Source organism: Sceloporus occidentalis, unplaced genomic scaffold (genome assembly GCF_023333645.1).
Source record: "Sceloporus occidentalis isolate IW3139 unplaced genomic scaffold, rSceOcc1.0.p SCAF_3, whole genome shotgun sequence".
Taxonomy (NCBI): domain Eukaryota; kingdom Metazoa; phylum Chordata; class Lepidosauria; order Squamata; family Phrynosomatidae; genus Sceloporus; species Sceloporus occidentalis.
In genome coordinates, this window is record NW_028316983.1 from 224,905,121 (window position 1) to 224,925,512 (window position 20,392).

A 20,392-nucleotide genomic window follows, 5' to 3' on the forward strand; every position below is an offset into this window, starting at 1 on the left:
ATGGTAGGGAGCAAATGAAAAGACACTATGGCGCGAGACAGACCTCTAAAAAAGGGCGGACTCCCGGAGCCTGTTTTTCCACTGGACGGAAGCCACAGCTGCCAAACTGTGCAGCTTCCCGCAGGCGGAAAAAGAACCTGTGAAAAGCGGGTTCTGATAATAATAATAATAATAATAATAATAATAATAATAATAATATATACCCCGCTCTTCAGCCAAGGCTATCAGAGCGGCTTACAATTTGTAAATTAGACATTTCCCTGCCCTCAGGCTTACAACCTAAAAAAGACAAGACACAAAAGGAGAAGGGAATGGCAGTAGGGAAGGGGAAAAGTCCAGGAAATGTGCTTTCCCTCGGAGACTTGTTGGAGCTAGCCTGCCTCTCTCTCCCTCAATATGGTGGATGAAGGGAGGGCTTGTCTTCTTCCAGGTAGGCCTGTTGGAGCTAACCTGCCTCTCTCTCCCTCAAGATGGTGGATGAAGGGAGGGCTTGTCTTCTTCCAGGTAGGCTTCTTCTAAAGGTGCGGTGGCAAAGTAATGAGTGCGCCACTGGTGCACTGGTTACGTAAGCACCATGAGGCGCTGTGCGGACGCCATGCAGTGCTTTCATAACAATGGTGGCGCCCATGCATTCAAGGCACCACCTTTCTTACAACCTCATCACGTGCTAGGGTTGCAGGGTGTGTGGGCGCTCCACCCCCAGGCAACCCTAGCACATGACGAGGGCGTCACAAAGGGCCTGTATGTACCAGGTCAATGAGAACAATATCATGCAGACATGACATGTAAATGAATTTGAGAGTAAAGCTGTTGAAAGTTTATTTCAATATCTTGTGGTATGGAAGAAGGTTAAGAGTTGAGGTAAAAGCTCGGATATCCATGACAGAGGGAAGATTCAACTGAAGAGAAGAGGGTAAAAATGTTAGTTCAGGTGTTTTTCCAAATAAAGATTCCTGAGAAATGGCAGCATGTGGAACTTGTGTATCTCCTTCCTGTTTACCATAGCCAACTACCTGAAAATCCAAAGGACAAGCCGTTATCCAAGAAGTCGGCAAATATCTGTATTCTAAAAATTTAAACAAAGTGTGATTTCCTTCAAACACAAACCCTCCATCATTTTAATTATGACGTTTCTGTCTAAGTTCCTATCAACAGCTGATATTTGAGGAGAATGAACCAAATGCATTTTTTCAACATCATAAACTGGTCCATAGCAATTAGATTATTATTAGAATGATGTCCAAATAGAATAAATATAGGAGAGACCGCTAAGATGGGATCATTCTAGAGACAAATGCATCTGAATCACACTCAAAAAAAGCAAGCAGCTTCACAGCATAAAACATGTTTTCAAAGCAGCTTTCTCCAAATATAATACATTATTGTGCATCTACTTTCCCCTAAAGTACATATTTGTATGTACACCATTCTTTAATTGAGCTATTTATGTGTATTTTATGAGCTGCAAATAATATCAAAACATTTGGAAAGCAGGGAGTTTGACATGTGAATATGCCCTGTTTTGCTCATGCATGGGTATCTAGACTTACCTAAAGCCTGAGCAGCAAGAGGAATAAGTATGGCAGAGGCAGTAATGGTATGGGCACCAGGTTTTTTCTTCTTCTTCCCAGGAGCCCTTGCAATTTCATGGGCTCTTGTGAAATGGCATGGACATCCAACCAATCAGAACTAGAATCACCTAGCTGTCAAGGACAAGACTTGCAGGCTGACATGATGGAAGAAGTCTATTCAGCGTGAAACTGCTGTCTCAAAGCAGATTCCCTCATTTGCAACCGCTTTCCCTCCCTCTCCTTCTCTGATGAAGTTTGAATATTCATGGCCATTATTTCTGAATTGGTTGGGGTTGTACATTCAATACCATTTTCTTAAAATTTCTTACAACTTGGGCATTATATGGGATCCTGGTTCTGTGATTCCATGTTCTTTCTGACAATTGAGCCAGCAAGGTGGTGGTTCTACAACCAACATATGGGTCACCTGTTTTTGAGATGCATGCCTCATGCCAAACCAATGTTCCTCAGCTGCCATCAATAAAGTTGTGGCCTGTTTATTCAAAGTTGGTGTGTATCTGTGTCATCATTTGTGCACTTTATTTTGTGACTGAGGGCTACAAACCCTTGGGTGAGACAAATCAGGTAACTTCATATAAAATGTGGATGTAATTAATTTCTCTTAACAAACCTATGTACATAATATAAGAAATTCCAAGAGAGAATGTTAATTTTGGATTTACTCACATGGGTGCTTAAGATTCTTCTGTGCTTCCTCCTGGCCATTAAGAACCAGTTCAGTAAATGTGTTCTAGTAAGGCTCTTCAGTGCTACAATCTATAAACCACATACACAAAAAAGAGTTTCTTAGAATATTTCATGGCTAACAATGTAAGGATTGAGGTACAGACTAATTGATCTTTCATGTTCTTGTTCTTCAATGCATAAGAGACAAAAAAAGTAATGTCAAAAATGTCAGCTTTTGAACAACCAATATTGAGCATGAAAATAATATTCATTTTTTTTTGGGGGGGGGGGGAGAATCCTAATAAATTTTCAGCAGCACACACACACACACACACACACACACACACGGAATGGGCTACCACTGGGGGAATTTCTGCCCACAGTGAAATACAATCCCAGAGGTGCTTTGATTATATATTCCTGCATGGCAGTGGGCTGGACTGGATGACCCTTGTGGTCTCTTCTAAGTCTCCAATTTTATGATTGTAAGTGTATGCTGACTAGATGATATGACTTGTGAAAACATGTACTGATGTCAGTATAGTGATATTGATAGGTCAATCTCTGCTGGATTCAGCAAGATGGCAGGCATCACAAGACCTCTACAGTGAGACTTAATGGCTGTCTACAGGATCATCCCCTACCCAGGGATGCTCTGCAGCATAAATCTGTCCCATTCTCATGTGGTTGCTAACTCCTTTATTGAGTTCTCTGAAGATGCCAGCCACAGATGCTGGTGAAACATCAGGAAGAAACTCTTCTAGAACATGGCCATATAGCCCGAACCCCCCCCCCCAAAAAAAAAACCTACTTTATTGAGCTTTTCCCAGAAAACAGAGGGATTATCCTCTTTGGGGCTCAATCTTTACTATTCTTAGAGTTAGGGCTCCTAGCTCCCAGTCGAGACCCTCCTTGAGTTCCTGCTGAATCCAAGCTTGCCTACAGTACACCTGTGTAACTTCTTGGTCCATGGGTGGTGTTGGATCTCTGGGTACCACTCTTGGGCCCAGTAAGCTGCCCTTGGCTCAGGACCCACTAAGCACAGGTTTGGTACTGGTGACCATTAGTAGTGAGCAGCTGCCCTGGTCTCCCATGTTGCTCACCAATCCCCCTCCCATTCATTTGTACCTGGCTTCTTGGGGACAAGGGTTCTTTTTGACCAGGTCCTGGTTGGACAACCTAGCTCTGCTCCATTTGCCTCTGGTGTGACTGCAGGTTCTCATCTCAGTCAGTGAGAGAAGGGCTGGTGGGCTCTTCTGGGCCTTGGCCTAACCGATATTTTCCCATTCATTTCCTGGAGAGATTTCCCTATGTGCAGTTAGAGCTGCCTTAAGAGGAGGAGGAGAAAGAGGAGGAGTGGTGGTGGCACCAGTGGCAACAGTTGATGGGGACCAAGATTGTGTTGCAAACCCCTGTGTAATATGGTAAAATATCTCTTGACCTACCTTATATTTTAATCCTGTGCACAGTTATGTGGGAATGCTTTCAAGTAAGACGCTTCATCTAGATGTGTATACAATTCTCAATGTATGATAGGGGTGTGCTATATACTGGGAAGAGGGGTGATTTTTGGTTTTTCAGATATGTTGGACTTCATATCCCATAGTATCCCATAATCCCAATCATGCTAAATCTGGGTTACAGGAATTAAAATCTAGAAAAATCTAGTAGGTCAAAATTCCTTGACTTGCTATAAAGAAATGTTCCTGTAATTCTTCTCTTTATAGGGATTCTGTTTTGCAACCCATCCAGTTCAGCAATTACTGTAGGCTTGTACACTTGCCATATTGTGTAATATTCTCAAAATACACTTACAGACCAGTTTGACACACTCCTCTCACAAATGTCAGTTGCTGATATTTAACAAAAAAGGGGGAAAAGAAAGAAAAGAAGTGGGAGGAGGAATGTAGTATGCACCAGAACAATATCCCCAATCTGGGGAGAAGAAAGAAGACATATCTGAGGTGTTTATTCCTACAAATTCCATGTAAGAGGAAATCTGATGGTTGGGATCACATTTAAGGAATTTTCTTTGAACAACTACAGTTTGGGATTCTGAAGATTTCAGCTTCAGCTGCCTCATCCATAACTTATATTGAGATAAATGTTCATGGGGAAAGCAAGTGGTTCATTTTCACTTGTGAAGTGCTGAGTGTTTATTTTTCTGAGAGAACATGATTCAGGAACTTAGATTTTAGATCTTTTCCTTTAGTGTGTCTTCGGTATGTAAAAAATTACCTATAGAGGAACACTTAAATCTAGTTACTTCAATCTCATGTTGGCAGCAGACCAAAGTGCTTAAGTTTCTACTTTCCATTTTAGATGGTTTGTGGGCCAGGGCCAAAGTAAAATAATGCATAAAATATAACAATAAGAAATGTCTCTGTATTTACTGTGAATCAGATGCAACAAAGATTATTAAGTGAATAAAACTTGTACTTTTACCTCTCGGGCCAGTCTGTCAAACAAATATTGTTGGGTAATCACTTCATTCCAGTTCCTCTCCACCTCTTCACCAAGATGGGCGTCATCAGTTTGCTTAAGTTTGATTAGAGCTGAAACCTGTAAAACATGTAGTTTATTTTATTTATTTATTTCATTTACATGCCGCCTTTCTTCCTAGAGGGACCCAAGGCGGCTCATAGATAAAACATTTAAAATCTCAGTAAAATTCAAAACAATTAAAACATCTACATCCAGTATAAAATAATATAAATATACAAAAGTTAAAAACAAACTAAAACCCCACCTGCTTTTCATTACTGTTTCTCATAGAAAAATAATTTTTTTAGGGGATAGTGCTTTAAAACATACATTGAAAAAAAATAGTATGTTGGTAGTGTTACGTAACCCAGTCGCCAAACCTGCAGAATTTATTTTATGAAGGAAAAACAAAACAAAAACAGAATCCTGAGACTCTAATGGTGATGTACCCAGGGTTATTCCAACAGTTTCAGTCTGTGCAATTGGCTGCACAACCAGAAGTAGCATTGGCTTGTCCCCTTGTACATAGCAGTTGTACAACTCATGGTACCACTGGCAATCCAGGGAGGCTATTTAGAATTCTCAGCCAGAGAGCTATAGGACTCTATCATAAGTTGCTGCTTTAACAACTGGAAAAAATCAAGTGAACTCTGCATATAAATTGTTTTCGTACATGAACGTTATGCTTGCTAGAAGCCTATATTACCCATTTTTTATATGGGGAAAGATATGTGTATTGTTGGAAGTGGGGGGAAACACCTAGCATGGATTTGAACTACTGGTGCTTGGCTAACAATGCCACTGGAATAAAGATCCAGCTGGACTCACATGAAGCTTCCCAACTGCTAAGAATTTCAGTCAGGCAGAAAAGAATGGATTCCCTACTCTTTGGGAGAGGCATCATAGCTGCTTACATGCAGTTGGTATCAAGTCCAAGGGCTCATTCACACTTATATTTAAACCGGTCTCCGATTTGCCTTCGCTCCGTGTTGGTAAATCGATTCCAAAAGGTCTGTTATTCCCACTATGAAAGTGGATCTTTTCATTATCCCCTTGTAATCACTTCTTTTTTGCATGATTGTGGTCCCCACTAGTTTGCTCTGTGCGTTATCAGTGACATAAGTGGCAGCCTGGGAAGCCCGGCTTGGGATCTATCTATCTATCTATCTATCTATCTATCCATCCATCCATCCATCCATCCATCCATCCATCCATCCATCCATCCATCCATCTATCTATCTAAAATAAATTGATACCATATTCGATTCAGTGGGTTTTCAACTACTTGCCTCACTAAGAGCTGCTGTCAGATTGCTTGGGTAATTGCAAGTAGTTGCAAAACCAATGAATTGAATCTTCTATCAATTTTATTTTTTTTAAAAAAAGAAATCATGCACCCATAGGTCACACCAGAAGCACAAAGGCAGCACTGGGGGGTGGGGGGTGGATCTTTTAAAAACTGAGGAGGGATGGTAAACCCCTTTGCCATTAGTCCTTCCCCTCCAGAATGATTTGATTTAGATATGTCGTGCCACTTGTTGAACACGCTTCATAATTGATTCTTTTCAATAGAACCACTAGGAAAAAACAGTCTTTTGCGTTTGCCTCACTTTATCACAACAGAAATAGATCAAAGTAGGATCAGAAACAGTTTCAAATGGGAATGACAGTCATATAACCTGATCAGCGATTCACATTAAGTCACAGTGGGAATGCACCCCAAGTTGGGCTGGAAAGGACTCTTAGGCGGGTTACAGACCGCCGAAAAGCGGCGGTCTGGCTCCGCCTCCGCTTGCAGCGCCAGGGAGCCGCAGTCTTTAAACCACACGGCTCCCGGACGCTGCAGAGAAGGAGCGTGGAAATCGCGCTCCTTCTCAGGCCCCGGAAGAGATGCCGCGAGGCGCTAGTCGTGCACTCGTGGCGTTATTTCTGGGGCGCGATGTGCGGACGCAGCACATCCACTAAGTCAAGATGGCGGCGACTGTGTGGAACGGCCGCCGCCATTTTGTGCGCGTGGAGCGCATACTAGGGTTAGGGGGTGCGGAAGCACCGCCACTTCCTAACCCTAGTACGCACTCGTCGCGTACTATATGGCAGTTTGTAACCCACCTTAGAGAAGTGCTGACAGTCAAAGCAGATGATATATGGAACAAATGGTCTGACTTGGAATTAGGTCCAGTGCTCCTAAGCAATGCAGCTTGAGCCATGGAAGTACACATTTGGTTGGGAAGCAGCTGATTCTGAAGAATTCATGATAAGGATTCTGCTGCCTACATTAGCCTCAGCTTAGCTTAGTGCCTCATATAAACAAGTAATTAATCTTGCCTGAGCAAGAAATTCTTCTTCAGTTAAGCTTCGGAGTCTTCCCTCAAAGTACATCAGGAATTCTTCTATTTTTCTGTCAACTAGTTCAGTGCTAAAATAATTAAAAGCATAAATAAGATGATCAGGATGTACTAAAATGGACAGCCAACATGGTGTAATGGTTTCAGTGCTGGACTAGGACACTGGGAGACCAGTGTTCAAATCCCCACTTGGCCATGGAAACCCAGTTCTCTCAGTATCAGAGGAAGGCAAGGGCAAACCCCCGCTGTACAAATTCAGCCAAGAAAATCTTGAAATAACTACACCTTACAGTTACTGTAAGCCAGAAATGACCAGAAGGCAAACAAGAAGTTATTAAAATATTTTGGAACTTGCCATTTGTCTAACACACTTCAACTAAGAGAACATCATGGTTCATATAGAGGTATTAGGAGTGTAAAAAAAGACAAATGTCTCATCTTTGATTGCTGTCTTTCTTTTTAGGATGGCCCAGTAAAAATATTGTATAAATATTTTATTAGACAATACCATTTAGCCTTGTGAGGCCTAAAGACCCCAAAGGCATCAGATCCTGTTTGATTTTGGAAGCTCAGAAGAGACAGCTTGGTTAGTACTTGGAAACTACCACTGAATATCAGGTGCTGTAGGCTATATTTCAGAGGAAAGAACTAGTTTTGCCAAAACCACCTCTGACTATTCCTCGCTTAAGAAAACTCTATGAAATGCACAGTCACCATAAGTTGACACACACCTTAAAGGCACATAGACACACATACATGTTTAGACTTGGCTTGTTCAGGCCATCCCTCCCATGAGCTATTCATTATTTCACCCTGAGGACCTCACAGCCTGAGATATTGATGAGCTTCTCAGTCACCTTCTCACTGAGGTGAAATCAGACTAGAAAAATATGACCAGCCCAGCTGTCCACAGATCCTACTAAGTTTCAGATACCTTGTTTGAAAGAGGCCTTACTCAGATAAGAAAAGAGCCAGTAAAATCAATAGGATTTAAGAAAGCCAGGGTCAGAACATGGAAATGTTAATGATAAAGTCAACATGCTGATGTTGACTGTGCTTAGAAAAATGGTTTGTTACCAGTAATCATTTTAGTGAATACTGTAGATTTATGTGAGTGATTAGTTACCATGAGTGGTGTACTACTTTTAAAGAAAGGAATCGGTTAAAAAAGATAGCTACCTCCAAAAACAAAAAGTTAAATAATGTGAAATGTTAATTGTTACTCAATATGTTGATGCCACTTAAAACAATTGAAACAGCTCTAAAACTTGGTATTAAAAATTACAATGAATTATGGTTAAGAAGCACAGTTTAAAAATTACAAACTTTAGATTTAGGAGTAACTTGTGCTACTCCATTCAATGAGTTTAGTCTAAGTATGTATAATTCTAGATCCAACCTATTGTCTTCAGTGGACCTTGAATTCACATCATGGTTGCAGACTCTGGTTCTTGTTGCTGATGGTAACTGCTCTGTAATGCCACTGCTTGTGACCCTCAGGGGTATAAACTATAATCCTTTACATCACTTCTTTAACCAGCTTCAAAACGGAGTTGAAAACCATCCTGTTCAGAGAAGCCTTCCCAGGCATTGCATAATTGTTGCTTACTATCTGATGTTCTTTTGTTGCCTGTTTATTGATCCATTTCCTGTATTGCTATGTATTGTATATGTATTATCCTACTTGAGAATATGTATTTTTCCTGGAAAATGATTAACCTTCCATTTTGAAGCCAAGCCCTCCCTCCAGTCCATCTGCCTTGGTCCAGGCCTTGGAGGTAGAGAGGAACTGCTGGACCTCTTACCCTTTCCCTCCACCACTCCCTTCTCCTTCTGTGTCATGTCTTTTTAAATTGTAAGCCCGAGGGCAGGGAACCGTCTAACTAAAAAGATTGCATGTACAGTGCTGTGTAAATTTATAGCGCTTCATAAATAAAGGTTAATAATAATAATAATAATAATAATAATAATAATAATAATAACATTCATTCTGGAGATGAATCAAACCATGCTGCTCAATTTTACTAATCTAATTAAAAACCCTTTTCTATCCTTCAAAATGCTGTGGATGCTTCCCCCCCCTCAAAAAAGCCCCTTCTCCACCATCCACATCCACTTTCCCACTGAGTACTGTGCCCCATCTGCCCGTCCCTGATTATTTTAATTGTTTTGCTTTTAACATTTAATCCTGTTCAACTGATGTTTTAGGGGAGGGAGGGAATGTTTGGGATATGGGATATGTATGTTCTCATTTTAATTGTAAGCCTGATCTATTGTCTTTGACCGAGAGGAGGGGTAAAAATAAGGGGTTTATTATTACTATTATTTATTTCGTAAAACATTATTATATTTATTTATTATATTTATTTGTATCCCGCTCTTTTCCCAGGACTGGGACTCAGAGCGGCTTTAGATTTAGATTTAAAGCATCACATTGAAATGGAATGTTCACCAGAATTGATGCACAAATGTATCCACATGGCAGCAATTTTTATTTGGATGTGAGTCATTGCTCTGAAGATGCAAACATTTCTGTCATCTGTGGCTGATGGCTTGCATGTCAGTGGGGCTATCAATCTACTCTGGGTTTTAGCATGAACTTTAAACGAACTATTCAAGGGTCTGAGCCTATTTTGAGGAAACAGTTTTTGAAAGTTCAGTCTAAAACTCAATGCAGATTCACTAACCCATTGACTTGGAAGTCAGTCACTACCACTTATTTGAATTTATTCTTAATTCCATGGGGAAGGTGGTCTAGCAAAAGAAGACAGGTAGCAGCTACAGGGAGTTATAGCATGTTTTAATTTCCATTCTGGAGGCCCTCCAATGAAGCAGAGTTGGGCAAATTTATCTTTTATTGTTGTTGTTGCTGTTGCTGTGCCTTCAAGGCACTTCTGACTTATGGCAACCCAAAGGTGAACCTATCATGGGGTTTCTTGGCAATGTTTGTTCACTGTAGACACGGGGCGCGGTGTTATCAGTATGCTGATGACACCCAAATAATTTTCTCTGTGTCTCCGACTGATGCAGTAACTAAGGATGGCATCTCTCCTCTAGATGCCTGCTTGGCGTCGGTAATGGGCTGGATGAGGGAGAACAAACTCAGTGTGAATCCAGGGAAAACGGAAGTACTGGTGATAGGTCCCTCGGTTCCGGGTGGTGAGATTTGTCAGCCTGTCCTGAATGGGGTCACGCTCCCCTTGAGGGACTCGGTGCGCAGCTTGGGAGTACTCCTTGATTCGTCGCTTCATCTGACATCTCAGGTGGACGCGACGATCAGGAGTGCTTGTTATCAGCTTCGGCTGATACGCCAGCTGCGCCCCTACCTGGGCCGTCGGGACCTTGAAACTGTTGTACATGCTTTGGTAACCTCTCGATTGGATTTCTGCAATGCGCTCTACATAGGGCAACCCTTGTACCAAACCCGGAAGCTTCAATTGGTGCAGAATATGGCAGCCAGACTGGTCGCTGGTAGTTCCAGGACAGACCACATAACACCTATTTTAAAAGATCTCCACTGGCTACCCATTCGCTTCCGAGCTCAATACAAGGTGTTGGTTTTGACCTATAAAGCCCTAAATGGCTTGGGCCCAGGGTACTTGGAGGACCGCCTCTCCCCATACAATCCGCCCCGCACACTCAGAACATCTGGGACCAATTTGTTAGAGGTCCCTAAATCCCATTTGGTGAGGACCTCACAGAGGGCTTTCACTATCGCCGCCCCCTCATTGTGGAATAAGCTCCCTGTAGAGCTCCGTTCCTCTGCATCTTTAGTTTCTTTTAAGAAACAATTAAAAACACATCTATTTCAGTTGGCTTTTTCACTTTAGGTAATAGTGTTTTTTCTCTGCTCCTTGCCCTCTGTTTTTCGACCCCGGATTAGTGCAATATATTGTTGTTTTCTTGCCCCTAGTGAATTGTGATTTGTATAGATTCCCATTCCTACCCCTAGTAATGATGTTTTTAAACTTTTTATATTGTGATGTTTTACTTGTATTTTATCGTTTCTTGTCTTGTAAGCCGCCTTGATCATGCAATTGGAAAGGCGGGATATAAATAAAAATTATTATTATTATTATTATTATGCCCAAGGTCACCCAGTGGGTTTCATGACCCAACAAGAACCGAACCTTGGTCTCTAGGGATGGGTAAATTTAACTTTTGGTTAAGAATGGGTGACTCTGTCTGTTTCTGGTTAGGGATGAAATCAGCCTTTTTGAATTCCTATATGAAATCATGTGATTGCATCTCCCAAATTAATCAGTTGGAAATGAGCTAGCCTTTCTCTGAATGTGACGGCACAATTTTCAACAGTTAAACATAGCAAATATGGATTCTGAATAGTATTTTGAAAGGAAATATACTTTATTTTGGGAAGAATTAAAGGGGAAATGGCAGATGAAAGAGGACTGAGAATGAAATGGCATAATGAATTTAGAAAATGCAAAAGTAATGCCAACTGGCAATAAATAAAATGATTTATCCTGATATCCAGTGTGTGTCACTTTTTGCTTGGCTTAACCTGGAATTCTATTCCATTTCTATATTAATTAGTCTTCTATTCCATATGCACATTAACTACTAATTAAAAATATCATCTCAAAATAATCTTCTCAAAGCTATTTAAAGTTCAAAAAGTGTATTTCTAGTGAAACTGCTGAAACCTGCATCACAAATACTTTGAAGTATTTCACACAGAGAAGTGCAAAACCTGGCAAACTGCTGGGATGCATGCCATTTTGATAGGACAGATAGTTTCATATTGTTTGTTGTTTTATGTCTTCAAGTCATTTCTGATTCATGGTGACCCTAAGGTGAACCTATCATATGGGTGTTTCTTTTTGGGCAAAATTTGTTCAGAGTGCATTTATCATCCCCTTCCTCTGAGGCTGAGAGAATGTGACTTGCCCAAGGTCACCCAGTGGATTTTCATGGCCAAGTTGGGATTTGAACCTTTTTTTCCCCCCAGAGTCCTAGTCTGGCATTAAAACTACACCACACTGACTCTTAATTTCATATAACAGTTTGAAAAGGTATTTTCTCAGGTATCCCAGCAAGGAATCAGAGAGTCTGTGAAAAATCAGAGCTGCCTGAGCAGACTGCAAAGCATTGGTATTTCAAGAAGTTGCTAGACCTGGAAGCCTGAGACTGATAGGTCTTATAGAGTGTATATGAAAAATAATAGTAATGTTTATTTGGAATGCACATTATTCAGTTAAAGTAACATTTTAGAGCTGGCTAATTAAGATAAGAGTTACTCTTCAACCAACAATAAAGAACTAATTTGTTGGTTGAGGAATTACCTCAAAGGCACTGAAGGAATATAAAGATGTTCAGGTTCTTTACATTCCCAACAGTTTTTGTAAGCAAGAAGCCCAATTAAAAAGCCACACCACTGACATCGGTTCAGTTATAATTGATTAATTACAGCAAATGCTCAATTAAGGCTTTAAAGGCAAAGAATCATTCTGACAGCATTTAGAAGAAACAGGTGTTTTGAATTCTAGGACTGAAAGTGGTGCATGGTTAAAAATTAATACAGAATTTTTAGCAGGGTACGGAATATTAACAGGAGCAGGAAATCATGCAAGACTATGCATTATCCAGGCTTTTGTATCCCTAGGTTTGTTGCAGGAAAAGCACTGGGTCCTTTGTCAATTTAAGCTGTACAGTGGGCCCTTGGTAACCACTGGAGTTTGAAAAAAATAGTTTATTCTTTTTAAATTTTCTTAAAAATCATCACATTTTACCAAATTTTCACTTTAGCCACATGAAACTATATACATGCAAATATATTTAGGCCATGGTTATGATATTGTAATTTAAAGGTATCATTTCAGTTTTGCTAGTGGTTTATTTCCCACAATGTACGAGGTACACTAGTACAAAAAACATTACAGAGGACTCTGTATGGTGTGGTATGGGAGGAAGTCAATGGAGAGGGTAACATCATGAAATACTGCAACAGGTGACACCAACCATAGTGATGCCACTGTCACAGCCTCAGCAGTGGGAATAAAGCCTCCCATAATGAATTGTTCCAGTCATTGCATTTTTCACCTGTCATAATTTAGATTTCTAGAGGAATGGCAGGGAGTGTTAGTGAGCTCTGACATTCATATTATTCATGGATGTCATATGTTCAAGAAAGGTATAATCAAATAAGTGGGCATTTGCTAGTTAATCAATGAAGCGTCTAACAATAATATTAACAATACAGTTTCTCTAGCAGTTGCCACTAAGTGCTGCAAAGCCAGCTCACTTGCAATGATAAGGGCGTTCTGCTTTTGGATCCCTGGGAAACTGTTCCTTTGCAGAGTGGGGTGATCTATTCCTTGATCTGTGAAAGTGTCAACACTTTCTGTAACAAGGGAGGAAAGATATTTAAAGTTCAGAAAGAAATCAGGTTGGTGGTCTGGTCCAAAGATGAATTCGGCTGTAATGCAGCTCAGGCCTGGATTACTGTGGGGTGATATCTGTTAGCAGCAGTGATGAAGGGCAACTTTGATTATATGAAAAATCATAAATTATCTTTGCATTTGGGTTTTATTGTAACACCACTTTTAATAATGACATGTAATAAAGAAACTACCATCTTATTGCAAATGTGACTTTGGGCCTAAACAGACAGGCCAAAATAAAACTGCTTTGGGCCACTTTGGAGCTATGCTGTTTAAATGACACATGCATCTTAACAGGCCCGAAGCTGTGCCACTTCTGTGCTCCAGTCCTTAGTACAGCAGTGTGGCTTTGGCATGGCTTCCAACCTCTTAGGATGCATGCTTCATTTAAATAGCAAACTTCCAAAGTGGCCTGAAGCAGTTTTATTTTGGCCTGTCTGTTCAGTCCCTTTGTTCCACCTCACCATGGTGAAGGTGAAACCTGAATGAATCAGGATCCCAGAATTGTCACAATACCTTTACCTGGATCAGGGCCATAAACAGAAGTAGAACATATGTCTCTTATAGGTTACACAATCCATATAGAAATGCTTACGCATGAAAATATATCCCATTAAAGAGAATAGGTTTCTCACTCACTTTGGAAGTGAGCAACAGAAGCACCAATAAAGAAGAATTATGGGAAATATTCTTCTTCTTCATTACATTATATATTTTAAATATATCATAGATTTCTTTCCCAAGAAGCATGAGGGTCTTAACTATGAACACTCTCGGAGTTCACAAAAACCTAGGATGGAAACAATTGCATTAAATTTAACTGCTAGTTTGAAAATAATTAATAGGACACTTACTTATATTTGGTTGCCTGTGTTGTTACAGTAACAGAGAAACCCAGGATCCCAGATGTATTTCTTATGGAAGGGTAGACATGGTAGCTAATACCAAAGGAGAAGAATAACATTCCAAAACACAAGAGTCATTTCATTCCGGCTATTAACAAGTACTAACTAATATATTGCAGCTATCCATCAGAACCTGCTCTCCCAAATGTGCATTTAAAATGTATGGAAGTAATACTTGGTGGATTGTTGGACTGTGTGCATTAGAATTACTACTTTACAGTATATTAATTTCATTAGTGTTGATCCATCAGCCAAAAAGGGAAAAGACAACCATGGCTCATTCCATAGGCATGGTGAGAATGGGTTGTTACTTGGCTTCTGTCTCTGTTCCAGAGTTTGGCAAAGTTACTTTTTTGGAGTGGAATTCCCAGAATCCAGGAACTGTTTTCCAAAGAACAACAAAAATAGCAACAACTTTGGCAAGCTTTCCTTTATTCCAAGCTCTATCCCATTCATGGCTATTCCCTATTGTAATTTCTAAAGTGGTTGTGCTTGGACCATTATTTTGTCTTAGTTTTCCCTATGCTAGAGATGGGTGAAATTTCAAGCTTGTATGCAGGAGCTTCCATTTCACTGTGAAGTATGGATGTTCCTACCATGCTCTTTCTCATCTATTTTCCTCATTTGAACTCTACCTTCCCTCTTTCTTTCTCTTCCCTTCTTCCTCCTTGCCCAGCAGTGTGCCAAGGGCAAGGAGAGGTTGATTTTGTTTGAGGTCTGAACAGATTGCTTGCAGAAGGTTTTTGAAATTAGTCTAAAAGCCATATGTAACCACAAGACTATAATTAGCCCATCACTGCCATGGCATAAATGGACTCCAGTGTTAGTTGAAGTCATCTGTATTGTACAGTTGAATCATCTGTTCAATTTGGAATTTTTGCTTTTTGCCTCCTTCAGACATTTCTGGAGAATAACCACCCCCTCCCAAAGATTGCTGAATGCATATGATCAAATGATAGAGAAATAAATGTCAGAGAAACAACATTCCAAGGGATTCTTGTAGATAATTCTGAATTTACAAGACTTTCTGGAAGTAGCAAACTCACCCAAGGGTATTCTTGGTTCTCAAGAAGTCAAAGCATGGCTCCTCCATGTGCATCTGAAATCAACATGATTTTTAAGTGAACACTGCACACTCAATGACTCAAAAGACAATGACTTGGCTAATCTATTGAAATTACTGGGACTTCAGTCATAACTTACTGAAGTCCCACTTAATTCATTATGAAATCTGGATCCCCATGTATCTTCCTTTCACTAAACAATTTACAAAGTACTGAAAACTGTAAACTTACAACTCAGTTGCCAAACACATTTTTTTTTGTCAGCGATGATAACAATGATAACAAGAACAATGCATTTGTTTGTTCTTCATCGGAAAAGACTCTAAGAGCATCATTACCACCACCACCACCCCCCAGATTCATTTTCCTCTGGCTTATATTCTAAAACAATGACAAACATAATATGACTTTGGCCCCATGGCTATTTTTGCAGCCCATGATTCCACTAGGAACCCTATTAGGCAATCATTTTGATGGCTTGAAAAAGCTCAAATTCTGGCAGGCATAGCCAGTCGATTTTAAATCACTACTTTTTAATCTGTATATGATCTCTTATGAGTGTATTTTAATGACTTTATAGTAGTGTATTTTAAATGTGGGTTTATATATTTTTAATTGTGCTTTAATGTTCTCTACCCCACCTTGAGGTGGGAAAGAAATAATAAGAGGGAGGGAATTCAACTTTTAATTAAGGTAAAAGCCCTGCTCCACATTATTATTTAATGTTGTTGTTGTGTGCCTTCAAGTTGTTTCTGACTTATGGCAACCCTAAGGCAACCTTATTATGGGGTTTTCTTGGCAAGATTTGTTCAGAGGAGGTTTGCCATTGCCTTCCCCTGAGGCTGAGAGCATGTGACTTGCCCAAGGGCACCCATTGGGCATTGAACACTGATCTCCAGAGTCATAATCCAACACTAAATTCCACTATGTCATGCTGTCTCTCATTGTTTAATATGTGCCCCATGACTTCTGGCCATTTCTGGGGTTTTTTTTGGGGGGGAGGGGGAATTTTGGCAGTTAATGTGAACCCCCAGAAAAGAGACTCCTGAGCCCACCCATTCTAAAAGACAAGACATAAAAAGGAGAAAAGGGACAATGAAAGAAGAAAGAAAAGTGAATTCTGGCACTCATTATTAAAGATACAAATCTTCAAAATGTACCACAAGCAATTCCGTGAGTGCATAGTCTCTTAAATTCTTTGCACCAGTCTAAAAAACAAAATAGAATAGAATAAGCAACATGGATAATGATTTCTCTGTAAATCCAAAGTTTCATTCAAGTCCCATAGTTACTACACTGACAGCTTTAAAGACAAAAGAAAGTATGAAGTGGGACTTTCCAGTTGTTTAACGACATAATGGGGTGACTCTTCCCACACTGATTTTTTTTTCCTGAGAAAAATCTGCATTCTTGAAGTGTATGAAAATTCCAGTTAGAAGAGTTTGATACAACTTTGACTGCTTTGACTCCATCCTATGGAATACTTGTAGTTTGATGAAATACTAAGCTAAGTGCCTCACCAAACTATAAATCCCAGAATTCCATACAATGGAGTCATGAAAATGAAATGGATATCCAAGAGCTCTATATGGTGTACCATAGAAAGATTCTTCTAGGTTACAAAACACTGCTTCATAACCTGTGCTTTTATTCATACCCTTCTGGTTCAACACAGGAGGGGGATGACTGATATTGAGTGACAGCCTACCTTTCTCTGCCATTTGGGGGTGGTACAGACTGAAACTTTATGCTGGCCTGACTGTGGACTAGGGTTGTGCAAGTGCAGAGAGTTTACACACTCAGAAACCCTACCACGTGCCCTGGGCACTATCTTGGCATGCATCCATACAGACAGTGCATGCCATAATGACGTCACTCGTGCACAGCACTTATACGGTGCTGCACATGAGGGGCATCATAAGGCCACACTGCGGCCCTTATGGTGCCCCTGTAGTACTGGGAATAGGAGCTGTGTTTCACAGCTCCTTTTTCAAGCGGGTTGGGGGCATGGCATCTGGTTGCCTCATCCCCAACCCCGTGCTTCCAGGGGCGGTACAGAGCCACCCCTGTTGGGGTGTCTGTCAAACCCCTTTGTTCTCTGTAGTGAGAAATTCCTGGTGAGCATGTGAGGAAAGCTGACTTTCCTAGTGACACTACTTGCAAATGACTTTTTCAAAGCCCTCTCTATAAATTTCTTTTAACGGCACAAATGCTCAGTATAATACAATTTGCTGTCACTGACTCTTGATAGGCCTGCAGTTTTCCCATATAAAACACAAGCTGAGCAGATATGGGGGCTATTTCTATGTGTTAGTCTCATCTAAATGAAACTCATTGATTCAATTGTTGAAAGGTCACTCAGCATTTCTATAAACACCACTGATCCTGAGGATCTCTAACAATTGGATTTAGACTATGATGTTTTACTTCTGAACGAACAGGTTTTATTAAACACCATAAGGAAGGATATGACCGGGGGGGAGGGGGGGAGGGGGGAATAGCTGCAAAGAGAACTAGGTCTAGATCTACATTACCTGGTAGTAGGTGGTGACAATAGAGTTTGGATCACCTTTGTGAAAGGTTTTCACTTTACACAGGATGTGAGAATTTGGCAGTTCTACCACCCGATACTGAATAGGACATGGGTGTATTAGAGGAAGAAAGTGTAGTTTTCTGAAGAGAGAAAAGGAGGGATAGAGAAGGGGTGAGAAAACACAAAACAACAGTTTCTTTGAACTGAAAGAGAAATATTAAGACCTTTTTAAGTATTCACATTGGTACGTATCCCCCATGAATGCCATGCTAATACCAAATTTTAAATGAACCCTGAAACATTAGATTAGATGGCATGATTATACTCATTGAATGAGTGTAAAATCTACAGTAAGCCATGGTTTAGTGCTATATGCAAGATCTGCAATTATGTTTTATCCCAAATTAGCCTTAGTGTCACCATAGGTTGGAAACACAACAACAACAACACACAATAACAACAAACATTATGGGTGTGTGTGGGTGTGTGCATGTGTGAAACCCCAGGTAGTGGTTTTCAACCTTTTTAATCTCGCAACACACTAACAAGTTGCTAAAACTGCATGACACTGTTTTGTCTCCCACAAAGAATATTTCTCTTGCCAGGCCCTCAGTTGGCTTTTCTCCATCATACACTTGTCCTTCCCACCCAACTCTCTCTGTTAGTTTCTTCATTACCACACATCCCCCCACAAACTTGCGGTGCCTATACACTATAGAAATAATGCACTTTGACACCATTTTAACTGCCATGGCGCCATCCAACAGAATCCTAGGGTTTGTAGTTTTGGAAGGCACCAGCACCCTTTGGCAGAGAAGGCTAAAGACCTTGTAAAAGTACAGATCCCAGGATAACATAGAATGAATCTACAGCACAAAGTGGTACCAAACTGCATTATGGAGATGCACTTATAGAGTGTAGATGCACCCACAGAGACAGGGTGCACACAGTGTAGATGCACCCATAAAGGCAGTCTCCATCCACTGCACTCCACCCACTCTCTTCTTCCACTATGGACAATGATTGAGGCAGAAGCAAAAGGGGAGCATCTGTTGCCACCCTGAGAGTGAGGAGGAGAATAAGCAGGTGGCCCTCATTTCCTCTGCAACTCTGGGTTCATAGGAAATTTCAGCTCCGTGAATGATTCAAGGACCCTAGAGGTGAGGGGATGACTCCCTGATGTTTCAGAACGAAGGCTTTCACACATGTGCGCTTCCCTGATATTTTACCAACATTTTACCAGCACTTGCCCCATGGTAAGCGCTGGTGTGAAAATCTTCCATGATCCTTTGCCACTGCTCCTTGGGTCTAAATGCATGCTGAACTTGGTCATGCTTCTCTCACCCTACCCTCTGCCATCATTTAGAGAATGGAAGAACCAGAGAAGAAGAAAGACAAAAAGGAGGAGGAATAGCTTCTTTCCTTTCTTGCTCTCAATTTTATCCCTTTATTTGTTATGTAAAGCAAAATTTTAAAGCTGTGCAAATCCCACTACACTTTTTAAAGAATGAAACAAACACTTAGCCCAGTGGTTTTCAACCTGAGCAGTACTTCTCATTATTTATTTATGGCTCATGTATGCAGCAGTGCACCTGATGTCCTTTTGCAGTGTACAAATTAGGTTTTGTTAACATTATTATTATTATTATTATTATTATTATTATTAAACTTTTTTCTAAAGCGCTGTAATTATACACAGCGCTGTACAAAGTCGGTAAAATTAGAGAGAATATAAAAGCCTGCCCAAGGCGTACATTCTAAAATAATAACAATTAAAAGAGGAATAGTTAAAATTACCATATAGAAAAGAAAAAACAAATTAAAAACATCAAATATCAAACAAATCACATCACATCTAATATTATCAGACAGCCAGATGACAATCACAAATTCCCTGAGAATGCTTCCCTAAACAACATGGTTTTCAGCTCAGCCTTAAAGCTGGTTAGGGAAGTGATGAGCCATGCATGCAGAGGAAGAAGGTTCCAGGAATGAGGGGCAGCAAGAGAGAAGGGACGGATCCGGGATGGGGCAGAGGAGATCCTGGGTTGAGAGAGGAGACTTTGGCTACCAGAGCGGAGAGTGCGAGTAGGGATGTAGGGAGAGAGAAGATCGGTTAAATAAAGAGGGGCCAGCCCATGCAGGGCTTTAAAGGTGAGTAGCAAAAGTTTATACCTGATGCGGAAAGGAAGAGGGAGCCAGTGAAGGGAGGACAACAGAGGGGAGACATGATCATAACAGTGAGCAAGTGAAATAATGCGTGCAGCTGAATGCTGAACAGAAATTAATGGGTGGAGATGAGAGAGGGGAAGCCCTGCCAAGAGGAGGTTACAGTAGTCTAGTCGTGAGACCACTAGGGCATGGACCAGTGTCTTTGCGGTAGAAGCTGAGAGATATGGATC

At 40.6% G+C, this 20,392-nt stretch overlaps 1 protein-coding gene across 1 annotated transcript in view; it reads right to left on the reverse strand.

The window, feature by feature from the left end:
- Nucleotides 1-818: 818 nt before the first annotated feature.
- LOC149317570 (nardilysin-like) overlaps nt 819-20,392 on the reverse strand; it is a 71,753-nt gene continuing 52,179 nt past the window's right edge. The window contains exons 24-31 of the mRNA XM_089518934.1: nt 17,992-18,130; nt 16,618-16,665; nt 15,440-15,492; nt 14,343-14,426; nt 7,068-7,158; nt 4,704-4,820; nt 2,259-2,348; nt 819-1,013 (exon numbers count right to left, since the gene is read on the reverse strand). Of these exons, the coding sequence (XP_089375060.1) occupies nt 819-1,013; nt 2,259-2,348; nt 4,704-4,820; nt 7,068-7,158; nt 14,343-14,426; nt 15,440-15,492; nt 16,618-16,665; nt 17,992-18,130 (817 nt within the window). The remainder of the gene's footprint in view (nt 1,014-2,258; nt 2,349-4,703; nt 4,821-7,067; nt 7,159-14,342; nt 14,427-15,439; nt 15,493-16,617; nt 16,666-17,991; nt 18,131-20,392) is intronic.